The sequence below is a fragment of the Labrus bergylta genome, chromosome 12 (genome assembly GCF_963930695.1).
Source record: "Labrus bergylta chromosome 12, fLabBer1.1, whole genome shotgun sequence".
NCBI lineage: Eukaryota > Metazoa > Chordata > Actinopteri > Labriformes > Labridae > Labrus > Labrus bergylta.
The window spans coordinates 4370210-4391354 of NC_089206.1; the positions used below are offsets into that span (position 1 = coordinate 4370210).

General features: G+C 40.1%; 2 protein-coding genes across 2 annotated transcripts; one reads left to right on the plus strand and one right to left on the minus strand.

Moving 5' to 3' along the window:
• The first annotated feature begins 440 nt into the window (after positions 1-440).
• On the plus strand, positions 441-17157 carry gdap1l1 (ganglioside induced differentiation associated protein 1-like 1). The gene is made up of 6 exons (XM_020650275.3): positions 441-998; positions 5990-6182; positions 9758-9931; positions 11599-11693; positions 13261-13375; positions 13462-17157. The coding sequence occupies exons 1-6, from the start codon at positions 816-818 to the stop codon at positions 13803-13805; spliced, it is 1104 nt and encodes a 367-aa protein (XP_020505931.1). The 5' UTR covers positions 441-815; the 3' UTR covers positions 13806-17157.
• A 4-nt stretch (positions 17158-17161) lies between these two features.
• Positions 17162-21145, minus strand: fitm2 (fat storage inducing transmembrane protein 2). The gene is made up of 2 exons (XM_020650276.3): positions 20925-21145; positions 17162-19258 (listed from the first exon to the last, which is right to left on the minus strand). The coding sequence occupies exons 1-2, from the start codon at positions 21095-21097 to the stop codon at positions 18649-18651; spliced, it is 783 nt and encodes a 260-aa protein (XP_020505932.3). The 5' UTR covers positions 21098-21145; the 3' UTR covers positions 17162-18648.

Genomic DNA, 21145 nt, shown 5'->3' on the forward strand with positions numbered 1-21145 from the left:
TTCCAGCATAAAAAGGTGCTCCATTTGAATGCACGTTCTGCCTCTGACAAGGCAATAAACCAATCATTGTTAAGGATTTGAGGGTGGCACCTGGGTTGGCCAATTAGATTTCAAGGTGGGGCCATGCCAACCCCTGGACAAGTCGACACCATATTGAGGGGGACCACATGAAACAAATATTGTAAACTGCTACTTTAATACATAAAAATATATATATAATCACAAAATAATTATGTGAAATCTAAGATGCCCAAATATAGACCATGTGAATAAAAAAGTACAGCACATAAGTACTTAACAATCTAACGATATCTGCTGACACTGTGCTTTTACAGTCAGGTGCAAGTGCATGCATGCATATTGCATATACATTTAGCACGACTGATTCATGACACGAGCCATTTTAGTTTATTGCCTTTATGTCCTTTCAGAGAGCAGCTTGACCTTCCACTGACGCGGCTCTCCAACGCGCATGTTTGCGTGGAGCCCTTCGTGTGATGTAACGCGGTCGCACGTTGGTTTAATTAAAGTGAATCATACATATAAAGGAAGTTATATGTGTGTGTATATGACTGTGTGGGGTTATTGTATTGGCCTGTCGGTTATTATTCGGGCGTGAGGCGGATTTCAGCACCGGGAGCTGTCCGACACATCCGGATGATGCCGCGTAAACCGACGATGCTGAGCTCGATCTGCTGAAATCCTCTCTCTCTCTTTCTCTCTCTCTTTCTCTCTCTCTCTCTCTCTCTCTCTCTCTCTCTCTCCTCTTCTCTCCCTCCTCGCTCCTCTCCTCCACACGCACAAAACGCTCTGTCATGGCGTCTTCCAACAATGTTACCCCCACCAACTGTAGCTGGTGGCCCATCTCAGCCATGGATGAAGACGGCAAAATCACAGACGGGGAGGAGTGCGAAGAACCGACGACGGAGCCCACCAAACCCTTCAACAAAGACAGGCTGGTTTTGTACCACTGGACGCAATCGTTCACCTCCCAAAAGGTAAGGGGGGAGAGGGAAAAAAAAAAACAGACAGCAGGAGGCTGAAAATGGAGGTGGCTCCACGTCTCTCTGCATGATGTGATGCTGAAGCATGGAACTGCCTGTGTTTGTTTGTTATGATCAAAGCATGTTTGTTTGTTGTTGTGCACGTTTACTCGTGCACAAAGCTCCGGAATATGAATCTGATCCTGCAGCTGGGCAGATCTCCCTCATATGAGGCGTTCAGGAACGCTGCAGCATGGGGCTTGTGTTCCTCGTCATATAGCTGGATGGATCTGTGGTCAATATTCTGTTGTGTGTGTCTTTCCTCTCTGCATTCATCATCCCTCACATCTCTTCAGCTTCCATCTTTGATTCACAGGCTTTGTCTTCTTGTGGCTGATTAATGTGGCTACTACCTTAATGTGCTCTGAAACATGACATCTTAAATAATTGATTGAAATGATGAGCAAAACAAACCAAAGGCCATCTTCCCCCCTTCTGCAGCTGATGCCTGACATATGTTGTTATTCTATGGCTCCTTGAAGTCTACCTTTGACTACCTTGGCAGGGACTCACCTGTGCCTGTCCTGTTCAAAACACAGGTGTCAGGAATTATGTGGAATTTCATCATACAAAGCTTTTTAAAACAACCAGAAGTAAGGAGAAAGCTTTGTAGGTAAATGTGTAAAACAATATCTTTCCTTCACAAACAGACTGTAAAATAAAGGAGTAAGCCACCAATCTTACACATCAGAAAAGTTTACCAGTCACCAAGAGAAGCACAATACAGAAGCCAAGAACAGCCAACCCTGCAACCATGTTTTCACACCATCTTCATCCCTTGTGGGACGAATAAAGGAGAATCTTAAATGTCATCTTTAAGCTCTTTTTTTGTGATTACAGAATCATTTCTACCGTAAGAGAACAATCGAGCTACTTTGATGCTTGTATAACTTTTCACAAGGAGAAAACCTAGGTGTACACTCAGGGTGATAAAGGTGCAAAAGAGATGACATATCAGACACAGAGGGTGTAAACTGAAGCAGAAGTCAAGTCCAGGGTAATCTCTGTTCTGCCTCAGCTCATATCACCAGACCATTTCACAAATGTGAGTGATTTATTCAGCCCTTCATTTCATTCTGATTTCATTATCAATGGATGCAGGCAAAAATGCCTCTGAATGACACTGACTGGATAGATTCAAAATCAGTTAAAGCGACAAATTTGCTTGAAGAAGCAGCAGGCTGCGAAGCTAGTCAGCTAGATCCAACATATTCATGTGCCTTTAGTTCAACAATAGAAACAGATGTTTGGCATGACGTGATTTAGTTTATCTGTATGTGATATGAAACACGGTCTAGTTGACGTGATAGCAGAATGAAGAAAGCCGCATTCCTGGTTGTTTATCAAAATGCATCAACCTATAGCTGCACATAAATCATATTATCATATTTATTATTTGATGAATGAATGAATGAATGGGGATTGACCTAACTAGACCAGGACAGCTGGAAAACAACAACAAGAGCTTGCATATTTTTCATGATTTTTAGGCTAATTCTGCTTGATTCTATATCTTATTTTACATTTCTTTCTGTGGTATTTTTGGGGTTAAATGTTCTTATTATTAGACTTAAGTGCACACATGACATCACTTAAACAGAAGCCATTATAATTGAACACAATACTCGTTCAGCTGAACACAGAAAAACTACACCTCTGATTTTAATGTACCAGTGTGGATAATGATGACACTGTAGCTGTGTTTCAGTTAAATATAAAAAATGATTATCATTCCCTTTAGAAGTTTAAAATGTCCTCATTTTTGTCCAGTCTTGATTGTCTACTGTCTGGGAACATCTTCAGTGTTTGGTTCTGTGTGCCCAGCTGTTATCAGATACAGCTGCAAACATCAGCTGGTTAAGCATTTGCATCCAGTTTAATATTTGATACCTGCATAAAATGCAAAAAACCTAAATATTTTCTGGTTCTTTTCTCTTACTTATTGCAATTACCTGCACGCCTTTCAGGTTTAAGGACATCCCTTTAGGCTCTTGGGAGTTTTTGATGGACATGTGTCAGTGCATGTCTTTGACTGAACTAATTAATCATGTCCCCTCGACTCGTCTGTGGACCCGCCTCTTTTGACATGAGCTGATTAATGGGGGTTGTTCAAAGTCCCTAAAAAGCATAAATAAGCGATATTAGACTGTTTAAAAAAGAAATGACCATCCTGATGTAAAGATACGGGATAAACAACGGGACATGCAGCTGAGAAAAGTGTTGTCACTTCTTTCTACAGATTTAGTTTTCTTCACTACATAGACAATCTCATAATAAAGCAAATCTACAGGAGAGTGGCACACAAGCTCCTATTGGTGCACAGAGCAGAAAGAGGCGGGAGTTAGTAGTGTTGTAACTTTAGCAGAAATTCAATCTTCAATGTGATTTAGAAGTTAAAATCAAACAATATTTATACCTGTTACGATACCACGGCCTCAAAAATAAAAGTTCTGGCAAGCAATTGAGAGTGATGATGCTTGTTGTAATCCGTCTAGCACACTTTGCTGGTGACAGCCAGAAAAAGAACTGCTAGTTTAATTCAATGATACTCTAATAAAATGCTATTTGACTGATGGATGAATCTAGTAATATCGGTGCATAGCTGCAGAAAAATTTGGTGATAGCAATAGACACTTAATCGGCTGGCTGATTAATCGGTCAGGCTTTATTTTTGACAACCTTAGGAGTTAAGAAGGGCGAGTATGAAAGTATTAATTAGCCTGTATGAGTTTGACACTATAGGATTAGTTAACTATTCCTCTCATGAGAAGTGGCTAAATGCATCCTCCGGCCCTGCATATTTCCCAGCATGCACTCAGAGCAGCTTCAGCCTCTATGAACTGAAGGCTGCTGTTTCAGTATATTTCTCTCCACTTTAGATCCACATCCTTGAGTTGATGCTCAGCTTGAGGTTGGTATGTCACTTATTAAAGCCTCCATTGTTGGCTCAGGGCCACTCGAGTCTGAGACGCTGATTGTCACTCAGCAGAAGGGTTAACACCGCGCTCACTGTCACGATTATCACTTCAATCCTGAAGCCGCTAAAGTGACTCCACCATCATGTGTGTCTCTGCTGTCAAGGAATTGACTATTTTGGGGCACGCATATTTGGAACAATGCACAAGGAAAGTCGCAGCACTGAAACGCACAGCAATCCCATTAAAGTTATTTTGTAACAACGCCGTATGACAGTTATTGTTATGCAAGCTGATGCGTGCTTTAAATGCCATGCTGGGGATTGCTTTCATGAGATTAAGAGGCCGAGCACCGGGTTTGCCGACTCCGACAGAATTGAACTGAATCCTTTTGTGACTTGGTATAAAGCAAATGCTTGAAACACGACTGGTCACGATGAACACGAAGCATCTTTGCAGCACTTTGACAGACAGTGTTATATTTAGTCGATCTTGTGTAACTTGAAAAACTTGTTTTTTTTCACTTGAAAAGACCAAAATGAATCTGACTGCAAACACTTTGAAAATGAGACATTGAGGAAACGATAACGAGGGAGGAATCACTACTCTTTCTGTAGACGGTATCATCAGTGGGATTATTTACACGTCTGTGTATGCCTCAGCACGTTGGTGAGGAAAGAGGAGAGCCGAGCAGCTGAATTTCTCCTGCACTGCATTTTCAAGACTCACTGTCACTGTGCTACCATTGCCTTAGGTAGGTCACATAGCATAGTCATATAATTCAAGTCAGTAATGTACTGTGAACACATGGTGATATGAAAAAAGATAAGAGACATATGGAGCTTGATACCTGGAGAAGCAGCAGGTTTAGAGGCCAGCTTCACAGATCAATACAGCACTGGCAACCCTGAAGGCCAGCAGGTTAGAGATTTCCTCTTTGAATACACCCGCTGTGACACTGCTGCTGTTTTCTGTGCGTGCAGAGAGGGCAGTGTGTCAGCACGCTAGCAAGAATCTGCTCAGTCATTTAAGAACAAACTTCTTCATGAGATCATTGGAACTATTCATCAGTGGAAAAACACCTAAAAAAGTGGCTTTATGTTCACTTGAGTAGTGACAGTTGTAACAGACTGATATAGTTGAAGTAGGAGGAGTTTGTTTTGTGCTGCCCCAAGCAGCTGAACTACTTGGCAACATTACTGATGGGTGACTAATATTGTTATATAACATAAAGCAGTGAGTGTGTTGTTGTGGGCATCACTGAGGGAGACCTCAGCTGTGTAAGACTGGGACAGAAAACGTTTGACAGTTTGATATAAAAATCTAGGATTAAATGAGCAATATAGAGCCACACTGATGGAGGTGAAAAAATCTATTTAACTTCTCTGCATCATAGAGTTGTCCCTGTTGTCCTCAGCAGTGGTCATTGCTTGTTGTGTCACTAAATCATTCAGTTGTATTTCATAAAGCCTGGTCATGTTCAGCAAAATGCCTGTTTTTTCCTGCTGCTCCCCCCAAAGCATGCCAAATGTAGCACTTTATAGCCCAGGTGTCATCTCCTTTCATTAATCTTGTTCCCGCTAATAGCTCTCTATGGACCTTGGTTTATCCTTCATCCTGCTAGCAATGCATCCCGACTGTCTGGGAAGGATTTTGGTCAAACTAGAGCGCGCTGTAAAGCTTCTCATTATCTTGCAGGACCACCCAAACACTAAGCATATCCATGTAATAATACAGCCGTCTTGGCTGTTTTAGGTAACTTTTCAAATCATTATATTTTCTGTTTTGTGTTTTTTTCAAACTACAATCATACGTCTTCTTTTGTTTTTAAGGGAAAAAGTTCCTAAATTCATCCATTGCATAACAACTGATGCACACATATCTAAGTCTAGCATGCTGTCAGTTTCAGTATTTTGTCTTCATATCCTGTGTCAAAGGGAATACAGTGCATTAAACGACTGCTTTTATATCTCATCCCTCTTCCTCATTAAATGGAGCATCATTTCATGCAGCATATTTTTCTGATTGCAGGTACGTCTTGTCATAAACGAGAAGGGTCTGGTCTGCGAGGAGAGGGATGTGAGCTTGCCCCTGCAGGAGCACAAGGAGCCCTGGTTCATGAGGCTGAACCTGGGAGAGGAGGTTCCTGTCTTCCTCCACGGGGAGACCATCATCAGTGACTACAACCAGATTATAGACTATCTGGAGAAAACCTTTGTGGGAGGTAAGGAGGAGTAAAAAAACAAACTACTACAAACCAGCTCACACACATTTAGCAGAATCTTTTTGAGGCAGTTGTTGCTAATCCAGCATACAGAAAATATCAGGCTGCATTTTTCCAGTTTGGGTTGCAAAGACTATTGGAAGCAGTTCGAGGCCATCTGTCGTTCTTGTGCAATGTGTGTCTGTGTGTATAGTACTGTGAAACTGTGTTACAACATTGTGTCTTTGCAGCAATGTCACCGAGATGGACTCCTATGATTAGATTAGATTAGATGAAACTGGAATGATCTCTTGAGGGGGAAATTCACGGCAATCGAGGACGAGACACAGATACAAACAAGACGAGTGAGGGACTTTATAATCAAACAAGCGATTGTCATTAAATCACCGAGTGCGACAAAGAAAAGATCTGTCAATATGTGAATCCAGCAGTGTGATGAAGTGGCTCAGAAAATGTCGTCTACTGCCTCTGCCAAGAGTAAGGAAGCGCTGAGATGAAACACTTAATCCTGTTATTATCTGTGTGTGTGTGTGATACATTATCTGTGGGCGTTGTGTCATATAGACTTGTCAGCCGAAACATGATGTTATGTAAATGTTCAAAGAGCCTTGAACCAGTGAAGGCCTCAGGGAGAAGTCTTAGTTTTAGTTGTGGTCAGCGACGCTTGAAATCTCTGCAGAAGATCTGGTTCACTGCCTGCTCGATAATAAGAGGCTGAGGAGGCAATAACTGACCCTGGTGTTTGATGTCTTCTTCTTGTCCTGACCCGATAATTTGAGATTGTTTTATAGTGTGCTCTATGCAGGTTAATGCATAAGTTTAAGGTAAAGGATCAATTTATTTTTTGTTTTAGTGTTTTTTTTGTGGTGTGTTTAATGTCAAATAATTGCATCACATGGGTTAAAACCAGAACTCAAGCTAGACATGCTTTTAGCCAGAAGCTAATCTTCAGGATCAAACTTACAGACGTGCTTTTCTTCAGCGTGTAAATGCCTAATGCATGCTGGCGAACTGGGCTGCAGCTGGCCTGGAAAGTGCAGATGCCTCAGAAAACAGACTCCTATACCATTTCAGAGCATGCAGTGTGATGCCAACTCAGAATACTTTACAGTGTTGTTGGAGGTGCCGCAAGAGGCTCCGGTTATGTGAAATTCTATCCTCGACAGTCAGACACACCTCTTAAAGTTGCTCTTATACTTTGAGCATTGTTCTTTACTGTTGGAATTTTGCTGCAGCAGGACACCTACAGGATCTCTGCATGGCATGTCCAGACCGGCATGCTGATCCCGGGTCTGCTTACTCAGCTTTCTGGAGCTCTGCCAGGTGCAGCTCCACCCTTTCACAAGCACCTCTGAACATCCTCAAGCAAGCCAAATGACTATCTCTGTTCTGTCAGGTTCGTCCCTGCGCTGTGCTGGCTGTGACCCTGCACTGAGATAAAAGCTCACTCTGCTCCGTCTCATCCTTAAATACGGAGTCTCAGCAGCAGGTCATTAAGTTGAACACCCGTCCTTCCCCCGGCCGAGCAGCATGCAGCCAGAATGATGAGAGTTAATGGAAGAATTGGACGGCAAAATATTTCAAAGAATATATTTACAACTCTGGTTCCCCAGTATTTTTAAAGGACTAATTCAACACTTTGGAAAATTGGCTGCACAAAAAAAACAAAGTGTGAGGAGAGGTTTAATGCTGAGGAGTTAGATGAGAAGATCGATACTACTCTGACATCTGCCTGCTTGTATCGAGCTTGGTCCAGCAGCTGTAGCTTTCATGCGCTTAACGTAAAGACTGGAAACAGGGAGACAACTAGTCTTAGTCTTGCATCTAACAAAATCCCTAAAAGAGCTTCTCTAAAAACCTCACAGTGTAATGTTTTGAGAGTTGAATCCCTTTGAAATTGATCGTCTATGAGCCGTTACCTGACAATCAGCTGAGGCGGTAGGATGTAGCGACAGAATAATTAACATTTTGACAGTTTTTAAACAAAAAAATGATATGCTAATAATTCTGCTCAGAGCATTTGGTTCCCTTAAGTCCAGCATGTCAGCTGTTTCTACCTGCCTCAGTTTATCTGATAATACTTTCATTAATTAGTGATGAAGAGTGTTACATAGTCTGTTAGCCTGGAAACTTAAAGTTTAGTCGCATGTTACAAAGTAGATGCAGAGATCATCATGTTGAAGTTTACTAGTCAGAAATGATTTATACATATACAGTAATATACCCGCCCTACTGTACTTCCAATGGCTGTTAATACTCTGCTGTGTTGGCTGGAAAGGCCTTTATGGATGAGCCTTTATGAAGCCAGGAGAGGTGGTCTGAAAAAGTGCTGGGCAATAAATCCAGTTTCAATTTCAATTACGATTTTGGCTTCCCACAAACATGAAAATAAGATAATCGAGATTAAAGGGCAAGGCAAGTTATCGCACAATTCAGCAACGAGGCGTTTCATAGTGCTTCACACAAGACAGCAGAGCATCGTCGTTATTTTACAAGTTAAATACTCAACAAACAATGTGCCGCATGTCGTGTTGGGCTCATTTTGTCTGTAGCTTTTGTGATGTGTGGTATTTATTTGATAATTATTGCTTGATTTTTTCAAGTGTTCCGAACGTTTAAGTTTGATAAACCCATAGGATGCAGATCCAAACGTAATGAGTCATTGTGTTTAATTTCAACATCAATCAAAAATAATCGTGATTATGATTTTTGCCCTAATCTGACGCAGGCCGGCACAATATAAGAAAAATATGCAACATGAAGAAGTATGATAAATAAAAAAATATTAACAAAAAGTTTATCTTCAACTCACAGCTCTAGTCTCTCTAATTCTTCCTTTACACATTGCACATGTTTGCAACATATTGCTCCTGAATCTTAAATAGTTGAATTGGCACCAAGTAATCTGAGAGTAGCTGACAGCTAGCCTGAGCTTCATCTGACTGCATCACAATGGTGGGAGAGCTTGGCTATTATGCAAGACTTCATCCAATGGGTGAGATGAACAAATGCTGGGTTGGAAAGCTTGTTGATATAAAATCACTTTTTTAAAATGTAATGCACTTTTGTGATTTATTGTGCAGTGCTAGTATTAAGAGCAGCTGATGTAGGTTACATCTTTGTGACAAAGCATACTTTCACACCACACATACTTTCATTTTCCAACCGAATATATTCTTTAAATATTTAAAGCCTGCAGGAGATATTTTTCTTATCTCCGATTGCTTCAGTATTGTCTAAATGTCATGCTTTGTGAGACAGGGTTTGTGGTGTGTAACCGTAACACAGAGCAGGAGGTGTCATCCGTTACCAGGTTACCGTGCATTGTGTCTGTGTGACAGCTGAAGCACAGAGGATTGAATTATTTTTGGGGAGCAGAGAGCTTTATAACAGTTGCTTAGAAACCTCAGGTGTTCTGTCTGAAATGAGGCAAGAATACCAGTATGCAACATGGCTCTACATTTCTACTCAGTTGCTTAGTTTCAGATCATATAATTATTTTTTCGGTGCAAGTTTGTCCTCATAGTGAGATGAGTTTTCTTTGCTGTTTTTACATCCGTGTCTCTCTCCTGCAGAAACGGTGTCTCAGCTGGTTCCTGACGCAGAATCACCTGTCCACGAGCGCGTGCAGCAGTACCGTCAACTACTCGACGGTCTGCCCATGGACGCTTACACACACGGCTGCATCCTCCATCCAGAGCTCACCACTGACTCCATGATCCCAAAGTACGCCACTGCAGAAATACGGAGTAAGTCCAGCCTGCACAACGTGTTTTACAGGCAACACTGTCCGTCAACAACATGAAGAACACTGATTGTATGTATCTTAGTTCTGAAAATCATATTTATAACATGCTTCACACAAAGCAGCAAACTGATATCAACTTAAAATCAATTATAATATTCAATCAATAGATCCAAATTATAATTATGATAATAAAAAAGATGAGACAGAGCCGTTCAAACATCTCTTATACAAACTCTCATAAAACCACGTTCATACTATAGCCTGACCGATTAAACGGCCAGCAGATAATATCGGAAGATATTTGTTTATCCAGTGACTATCGGTATCGCCTTATTAATCACAGATATAATTAATCACCAATATAACTAGATTTATTTACCTGTCAAATAGCATTTCATTGGAGTTTTACTGTACTACACTAGCAGTTCTGTTTCACCAGCAGAGGGTGCTACATGGATTACAACAAGCATCATCACTCTCCATAGTGTCAAGTGTTGATGCACGTACATGCACAGTTACCTTCCAGTTGAGTGACCATCTTGTCTTCATTATATATCTTTTAAGTGTTTGATCCACATTTGAGTGATCAAGCAATAAATGTGTTTCTATATCTATCTCTACAGATTTCATAATATAATATATCGGGATTCTCTCCCAAATATCAGTGTTGATATTGGCTCCAAAAATCTCATATTAGTTGGGCCCTAGTTCATACTATTGTTCCTAAAAAACACAGAGAGTAAAAAGACTCATAACCATCTGGTCTCTCAGTAAAAGCAAAACAGAAACAGTCTGGACTATAGATAGTCGAAGAGTGTATAAGCAGAAAACTCTTAATTCAGCACATTGTGGTGTCAGATCTATACATCCCAGCAGCTGATAAGAGAACTCACAGTCTGAACTCGAGTCTTCCTCTTTCCATCAAGTAATGGCCTCAGTGTGTAAATCAAAGCAGGGAGATGGACCGAGCAGCAGAACGGCAGGAATTCACAACAAAAAACTGCAAAATCTTTTCAAATATTAGCCGCACACTGTAGTTTTGAGTGTGTTGTTGTTGTTTTAACACACTTTGCTTAACAGGAGTATTTAATGGTTTCAGTGGGGACTATTTTTAGTGGAGAATAAACACTCTTGTGTGTATTTACAGCAGCAGGAGACGTTTGTGGGATTGGCACAAAATACATTAGTGTGTGTTCAAAATAAACTAGAGTGTGTTCAGGTCATGGTAAAGAAGGAACATGCCACCCAGTGCAGGATTATGGCTCATTTATGTGATATATGACAACGTACTTGCTTTCATGAATTACACTGTATTTTGTTCTTGTTCATTCTTTGTTGTAGAATAAACCAGACTTATCACAACTGACTTTTGGTCTACTTAGAACTAGCTTTCTGCACGGTCCATATCTGCTTGAAGAATGAAACCAACTGAACCCTAAAGTGTCTGTTCTCTTCACAGTATGAAACACACATTATGATCAGGAAATGTAGTATCTTACATCTCAAGACTAGCTTCTTTGCATTGCATACAAGTTGTTTTTTATGCAATCAACTTTGTCAAAATAACCTGCTTTAAAGTATACAGACTATAAGACACTTTGTGTGTTTGTGTGTGTGTGTGTGTGTGTGTGTGTGTGTGTGTGTGTGTGTGTGTGTGTGTGTGTTCAGGACACCTTGCCAATGCTGCGACAGAGTTGATGAAGTTGGACCACGAGGAGCCTCAGCTGACAGAACCGTACCTGTCCAAGCAGAAGAAACTCATGGTGAGTCTAAGGATCAATGTTTGTAAGTTAAAATAATTAATAAATCCCCTTACCTGATTACACTGGATATACAATCAATGTGGGAGAACACCCTTTAATCTTTATTTCTTTCATTTTAATTTTGAGTTGATTACATTTGTAATGTTGGGATAATTGTAATTTTAGTATCAACTTTTCAAACTGCCAGGCACCAGCTGATTAGATTATCAAACATTTTAGCCAAGGTACATTTCATCATGAAATGCACATGCAATAAAACATTGCATCAAACACATAGAAAAAAATAAATGAAATAAACTAAAACACAAGATTTAAATCATAGTCAGCAGAAAAAGCGCCTGTTGTTTTATAAAACACTAAAGTAAATAAAAAAGACAAACCACGTATTTGCATTTAATTATTATTATTATTATTATTATTATTATTAATAATAGTAATTAATATTAATTATTTGTATTATTATTATTATTAATAATAATAATTCACATTAATTAATTGTATTATTATTATTTAATTATTTAATAATAACCACATATTTGCATTTAATTATTTAATTATAATTATTATTATTATTAACAACAACAACAACAACAACAACAACAACAACAACAACAACAACAATAATAATAATAATAATATTAGTTAATTTTAATATTATTATTACTATTATTTAATTATTTAATAACGTATTTGCACTGACTAGAATCGAATATGCGGTTTCGTCGAACGTTGTCATGGAAACAGCAACAGACAAGCCAAGCAGCTATGCGCTAGCTAGCTGTAGCTAACTGAGGCACGGGAGGACAAGTAGCTTACACTCAGAATACTGACTTACGGTGTTTATGCAGCTCGTCCAGATCTTCTTCTTCGTTCCTGTCCTCCTCATCGTTTATGTTATCCTCCATGTTTGGTAAAAAAAATATATATATCCACAACGTTAGCATCCCATTAGCTGAAATTAGCGCTTTTGTGACCCGGGGTCGTAATCAACATATTCCAATCTTCTTCTTTGTTTTTCATTGATTACAAAAGAAACAGAGCTCATAGTAAACTGATTGGTACGAAGTTTCTCTATTTCACCGGATCGACTGAACAGTAAAAGTGATTTTTGGGCTTAAAACGTTTGTTTATGTTGTAACAAATTCAAAACAAACGAAAGCGACACGAACTGACCAATCACACCACAGAAGGTCAACGGTCACCGTCACTTGCGTCACTGAAACGTCATCACGTTGGCTAACCTATTTTTTTTTTTTATAAATAATAAATAAAATAATAAATATTTCATTTTAATAGCATTTCGTTTCATATAGATGTAAGCCATTTTATCTTACACGTATTTGTAACTCCAAATCTCTCAATATAATTCATCACAAAATTATTTGGTCTGAATTAAATGATTGAACAGAGTTTTTTAAAGGCCTTCGACAGACAGTGGTGAGCTAAGATCATTTTTATCTTTATTTTCAGAGCATTTCATTCACTGATTGCTGTCAGAATGTGAATGGACTTTTAAAAAAAAATTGTAAACATTTGATCAATAATGTTTTTTTTTAACAATTTTCAGGCAAAAATTTTGGACCACGATAATGTGAATTACCTTAAGAAAATTCTGGGGGAGTTAGCGATGGTACTAGATCAAGTGGAGGCTGAACTGGAGAAAAGAAAACTAGAGTATCAAGGTATGCCAAAAATATTTAATACCATACAATATAACAACACCAATTCTTTCCAGCAATATCTCAACTGAATGTTTGTTCCCTTGCAGGTCAGAAGTGTGAGCTGTGGCTATGTGCACCTGAATTTACACTAGCGGATGTTTGCCTCGGAGCCTTGTTGCACAGGCTCAAGTTCTTGGGACTTTCTAAGAAATACTGGGAGGACGGCAGCCGACCCAACCTGCAGTCCTTTTTTGTGCGTGTGCAAAAACGCTACGCTTTCCGCAAGGTCTTGGGCGACATCCACACGACGCTCCTGTCGGCGGTCCTACCCAACGCCTTCCGGATGGTAAAAAAGAAGCCACCGTCCTTCTTCGGGGCCTCTTTTCTCATGGGCTCCCTGGGAGGGATGGGCTACTTTGCCTACTGGTTTTTAAAAAAGAAATACATGTAGTGAATGCCCTCTTGTTGTGTTAAATGTCTGTGTATTTGTGTGATGTTTCAACTTTTCTGTAATGTTTTATGACTGCAGGAAAACATAATGAATCTATATAGAGAACACTATTACTTACCTGGGTGAACAAAGAATATTAAAACATTCCATAATAAGAAATCCTTGACAGCACATTTTCTGGGAATCAAGGCCTTCATCCACTTTCATTTTCTGGCAACTTGCAGCTCTCAGTGTCGGCAAGTCCTTGTTTTAACTTAAGTTGGAGGCATGCATCAGGTCCACTTTTACTGAAAACTTTTAAGTAGAAACCCAGAAATGTTAAACACAGTAACACCAACAGGGGTTAACTGACCTTCGCATGCCACTATTATAGTCATTACTCATCGTACCTGCTCCTCACTCCTCCCATCAGCCTGAGGTTTAACCAGTAAAACCGCAGGAACACGTTCATGACAAAGACTCTCTGAAAAGTGCTGTGCTGCCAGAAACTGCCAATTATAACCATGAAAGGATGGAGGCAAACTGTAAGGGAGTAGTTTGACATTTTCGGGAAATTATTCTCCTCACTTTTTGCAGAGACTTGCATCTTTGAGTTGATACCATCTCAATTTCTGTCCTTTTTTAAATGAAGCTACAACCAGGGGATGGTTAACTTAGCTGAGGAAAAAGACTGGAATCAGGGGCGATACCTTACCTGGCTCTGCTTATCGCTGCCTAGCTGCATAAGTTTGCTAAAAATGAAGCTTGAGTTGCATTGTAGCATTTTACAACTGCAGAATAAATCAGAATCTAACAGTAATCTGCTGACTGCAACCAATTAATGTCCATTCAGGGCTACTGTAGAAGAAATGGCTGTCAAACATTACATGCTCCAAGACAGATGACCCACTCCCTCTGTAGATATTAAGGGCTTATTCTAAGGACACAATATACAGTTTGTTATAAAACACATGTGAAGATATACTTTGGTAAAGTTTCAGAAATAACTGAATATATGGGCTGGCTGCTGTTTTGATTTCCCCCCTTCAAAGTAGCATATACGTGTAGCTAGGCTAAACATAGCTGAGAACAACACAATGAGTCTCTCTCATAAAATAGCAACTTTATACTCAAAATATTACAACTTGATCCTCCGATGACTTTACTAATGTAATATTAAGGCTTAATTCTCTTAATACTTTGTCTGTTCTAATGACTCGTAATAAGTATTCTTCACATTTTACAAACTGAGAAAGGAGATTAAAGCTACTACGCTTGTTTGCATCTTGGAAAAAGAGCTGCAAGAGAAGCACCACAACGTGAAAGTAACAATTTGTTAGGGTCTGTGGTTTAAGACTTGACCCCTTAATCTGACCCCGATTGGGAGCACATAACCCTCATTTAAAAAGATTTATGCTTTTAGATGTTTTAGTAAAGAAACATCACTCATTCTGTCATTTTGTGAAAGTGTGTCCAGTGTTCATGCTAAGCTAAACCAACAGAGGAAGTAGCTTCATATTTAACAGACAGACAGGAGAGTGGTATCAATCTTGAAATGCATCTTTTTGCAAAATGTGAACATGTGAATTTCCCCAAATATCAGACGATATCTTTATGAAACTGTACACTTACACACACTCACACACACACACGTGCGCTTGGAGTCCGATTATTTAGAGCACCACAGATCACACGGCACACACTGATCCACTCTCACTCTTCTTTGTCGCGGGAGCTGAGGTCCAGGCTGTTTGAAAAGTTACACTTGGCTGATGTGGTAGTAAAAAAAATGATAAATTCTGCATCTTCTTGGCACAACAGTGTAACAGTAGGTTTAGGATGTATATTTCATTGCATGGAGTTATTTCTTATTGTGTAAGCGTTTCGTGACAGGTGGAGGAGTTTTGTGTCGCCCAGAGGCAGAATTTATGATCACTACCGAGCACAGAAGACGCTAACTGTAACCTTTGAATCACCTGCACTGTACAGTGTGTTGCAGACGGCCCCTCAGCCATACTTAAAAAAACCCCACTGCTGTTTGTTTGTGACTCCTCCTGACAGATGCAAGATTGTTTTCACAGATAGATATTTTTAATTAAACAGTGTCTCATTCATTTCATTGAGCTTTTAATGAGCTGAAAGGTTAAATAAGGGGAGCAGGGGAGGAACGCTGACTCATCTGGATGGCTGAAAGGCGAAGGAAAAGCCTTTCACTCCTTGTTGTTTGTTGTGTACTTTTCTCGCTCCTCACTCTGGTCACCCTTAATGGGAGCATTTCAGCTTTTCTTAGTCACTCCTCCGGGGCTTTAAGAAGTTACAATTCAGCTCCTGCAGCGTGCGCTCTCATTCTTGCGAGGTACTGGCTGGAGTTGTAAGCTGCTTTTGTTTTTTTTTGTTTTTTTTACAGCTGCTGATACAAGACATTCTTTCAGTTAAGGACTCAGTCATTAAAGGGGGATAACTGTGTTGAGCCTCGGACAATGTAGGTAGTTTATGTTTCCAGTTAGGAGGTCTTTTCTCCTGCTACATACAGGAACACGTCTCTGCAGGTGGAGTTAAGCAGCAGATGATGCAGAACATGTTGAACCAAAGACGACGATCAATGCTCCTCTAATAGCAGCATGTTGTCGCTGCGTCACATCTGCTAATAAATCAGATTTTATTTCAGAGAACACAAGTGCAGAAGTATCGAGGGTTCACATGGAGCGTGTGTTATAGCCATATAGACTAAACTATTTGATATCAATCCTTTATGCCTGTGAAGAAGAGATTTAAGATATATGCATTCAAGGACACAGTGAGGTTTTTATGGTTTCTGTTCTTGCATGAACAGCGGTGATGATGTACCTGTAAATGGCACAAAAGAGAAGATGTAGAAATGTAAACCTGAATTTTTGCTGAAGAAAGTAAGAGGACATTGAAGTGTAAATTACTCTCTCCTGTTGTGTTTTAACCATCGAAATGTTATTTATGTTGATTTTCAACGCTCAGATATTCATGAATTTTTTGGTTTATTCTTTTGGGAACCGTCAACATATACGTCATAACCAGCTGATCATTGTGGACACTCGGTACATTCTCTGCGAGCACTTCACGTTACAACTCCACCGCTTCTTCTGACCAACACAACGCAACCTGAGGGGGGACGGACGGAGCTGTGACTTCTTGGAACACACCAAGAGTTCAAGTCGAGAAATCCTAGTTGTGATTTGTGGCCATTATATTTCACTATAGTATTTTTTTATTTTTTAACTTTTTATTTTTTATATTTCTATATATGCATTTATTTATGGTGCTTTTTATGATGTTTGTTCATGAGCCTTAATTTATTCAGTTGCCATCAAAGACAAAATAAATAACAAAAATGGAATACACACTTCCTGGTTTTCTCTTTTATTGAAATGTACCAGTTACCTGCCTGTAGTTACTACATTACCTGCTCTGAGGAGCCTGTAGTTACTACATTACCTGCTCTGAGGAGCCTGTAGTTACTACATTACCTGCTCTGAGGAGCCTGTAGTTACTACATTACCTGCTCTGAGGAGCCTGTAGTTACTACATTACCTGCTCTGAGGAGCCTGTAGTTACTACATTACCTGCTCTAAGGACTCAGCTGCAATCTCACTTGTTCCTCCCGGGGAATTAAAAATGAATAAACAAATCAAACTTTATAAAATAAAAAGCAACACACTAAAAGATTAAATCTGTTCTCTGGTGGTTTTTTTTTTGTTGCAAACTTTACTCAAATGATAGATCAACATTTCTTGGGTTCTATTTTCACACATTTGGTAAACGAGTGAGTATCTATGGCAACAGCACAGTATACGTGCGACGGAGAAGGCACTCCATTGTCCTTGTTAATCATGAACACACATTTAACAGATTTTTGAGACACAACGCAGCTCTGTGGCACCGAGGAAAACTACGAACAGGCTTTGGTGATATCTGAAAATACTTCTGACTTCAGGTGTGGTCTTTTCTCTGTGTTGCTGACAAAAGATTACAACTGAAAATAAATTAGCAGATTAATCAATCAGAACACCAACAGAACATTTGGCTAGAAGCATTTTTTTGTTGATTATAATAAATCATAAAAGCTGAACAGGTCTTCTCTGACCTTCTTTGAAAGTCATCTGAAGTTTTTATTCTGGCATTAAGAAAAGTGTGAAGGATATTTTTCACTTTTTTTTAAATAAGCAGCAAACCATTAGGAAGATAATATATTAGAATCCTATTATTCAAACTCTAGTTTTTCTGTTGACACACAATTACATTAACCCCAAACCATGTATAATAAGAGATGCAAAGCACACATCAATCCTACATGTAGGATGAAATGTGGGTCCACTAGAGTCTGACTTTGTTCTGATCTGGTAGTGTAGTAGTTTCCTATAAAAACAATCAGTATCTACTTAACATTGGTCTGAAAGTTTACATATTGTCAGTGCTATCAAATTGGAGCTGTAAACATTCCTAAGTGTTCCCTCACAAACATCTAAAACTGTGATTCCTCTGAGTTAAACACTATAAGGCAACGGACTGGGAGACAAAGGACGGTGTAGCATGCGAGCCTCGGAGGCTGAAGGTGAGAGGCTGAAGCTGGGCAGCAGAGCGGCGTCTTGCTTTTGTCTCAGATTACCAAGAGTCATTTTGGGAGCAGCAGCTGCCAAACACCATGGAGGAACTGCAAGCCGAGTCATCCTGTACAAAATGAGCCCCTCTGGGAGGAGGGAATAACTTAAAATAGCTTCAAATAGCTTTGGCCTGCTTGGACCCGTGGGCAGATAACGTCAACTGTAGTGTGATATTTGGAGGATTGTTGATGCTCTAGCATTGGAATTGTACAGGAAAGTATGGCTGCAGCTCAGGCGTGTTCTTTCTGTTCTTTCGGGTGGCGCTGAGGGGGGAGTCCAGGTGACAAAGGATTCAAATACCAAACCCGATATGTCAGATGCCACCCCAGGAGGCCACAAATGGTCCCAAGCAACTTGTGAGAGGGGTCATGGAAGTACACAGAGGTACAGGCAAACATCCACACCCAAATGATGACGATCAGATTCAAGGCCACGTACAGGAGGTTGAGGACCGTCCTGGGCAGGGAGGACAGGCTGGCTGTCTTCAGGGAGGCCATGGGCGCCGTTTCCTCCACGATAAAGAGAGCCGAGTAGGCCAGGATGAAAGAGTGTCCTGAGATGTCGTAGCCATGCCAACGGAAGCCGGCCCGCCTGCAGCCGGCTTTGCTTGTGAACTCATTCTTGATAACATCCATGGAATCAGTTTCATAACACGAGCCGGTCGCGTCCTCGATGTAGAAGAAGGTCTCGGTGCAGACGTACCAGACGACTGTGGCCACCACCAGAGAGAGCAGCCGCCGGCTGAGGAAGGTCACGCTCCTGCTGAAGGAGGAGTTGGAGAGGAGGAGGAAGGGGGTCAGCAGCAGCAACGTCCATCCCCAGGACACTTTGACAAAATACCTGCAAAAAGGGGCGGGGCATACACATTAAAACTCAGCCATTAGTATTTATCACCAGACCTTTGTTTTAACTTCAGCCTGTCTGCACTTTAATATTGTAGAAAACCAAATCTCCTCTGCACTAGGAACGGGAAATGAATCCAGTTTTTCATTTGCAGTTACGGTTTTGGTTTCCGACAATCAAGATTAATCGATTACTGTGCTGTGATGTTTCGCTCGTTTTGATCATAGATTTGTCATGTGTGTCATTATAATATATTTTAAGTGTTTAGAACGACGTTCAGTAAATGCTTGTGATCCAGATGTTTATGAGTAATCATGTTTAACAATGCTGATCCATCAAAATATTTGTGATAAGGATTTTTGTCATAATCGATCATCCCTACATGGAGTGTGAATTCATTCAAGAATACTGGTTATTCAAGAATACTGGTTATCTGATTGGTTGATTTGAGGCCCAAACAGGCTTACAAGACAAGATTATTAATACACAGAGACCAGAAACCAAAAGTAGACACGCTGAACAATATGGTAACAAAACAAACAATCCTGTCATCATCTGTGCTCCAAAACATTTCAGAAATTTAAACGTACATTTCATTCATCAAAGCTGTTCAAAAGTCAACATAAAGGGGACAATACAATCTTCTCGGCTTCTTCTTAGTCACACAGTTTACACAGTCTGTGTTCCTCCGGCATGCTTTTAAATCAGAGCTGGTTTCAATTTGGAGGTATCACGACATATCCACAAAGATGCCACTGATCTGGCTTTGGAAGGCCAAAAATGCGTCAAGACTATCAATCAATCAATCAATCAATCAATCAATCAATCAATCAATCAATCAATCAATCAATCAGGCTCTGTGTATATATATTTATTTCTCGTTTACTGCACATAGTTCTGTTTACATCTGTTAGTCCGATCACTGTCCACTTATATCTACTCTTTTTATATTTTGTATTTTCAAGTTAAGTTTAAGCTTTAAGTTGTATTTAAATTGACACTTTATATTTAGGTTAAAATGTTTCGTACTTGCACTGTTGTTAATTTACTGCTCTGTGTGACTTTGAATTCCCCCCCGGGGATTTTTTAATTGAATTGAATTGAATTGAATTGAATCAATCAATCTGTATTTGTATAGTGCCAATTCATGACAAATGTTACCTGGAGAAACTTCACAATAAGAGCAGGTCTTACTCTTTTTTTTACGTTATATATTATATGATGCTGATGAGGATGATTTTTATTATTATTATTATTTACAAAGACCCAACCTGAGCACAACACCATGAGCCCAGCACCAAGCAAAAATATCAAACTAACAGAACTGCCTCTGCAAAACCAGACTGATACTGAACAGCCATCTGCTGACTCAGTATTTCTTAAATCATCTTTGACTCTTGTTTGGAACTTTTCGTCTTGATGTGAGTTTAATAACAGAGACATTAATCAGTTTACACCACAGACAACCTTTGACCTACATAACCGCAGCCTTTGTTACCATGACAACACAGTCCCAAAAAGAATCTGAGCTGTTCACTGCGTGTCATCAGCGGCACTCCTCTCAAAGTAAGCTGCAGGTGAACACACAGGTGAACACACAGGTGAACGAGCTTGTAAAGGTGGCAGACCTGAGCTGGCTCACGACACCATCAGCAGTACTCACACGTTCAGGGCGTTTCTGCTGCTGCTGAAATAAGTCTGCGGGACGAGCTCCAGCTCCTTCAGGATCGAGCCCACGGCTGAGATGAGTAGAAATATCCAGGGGAAGTTTTGTTTGACGGCTGGTATCCTCCAGAGAGTCGCCAAGTTGTCCACAATGACATCCACCGCCGCCATGTTGACAACTGACCAGACGAGCCGGACTGGGTGCACGCTGACGTCACC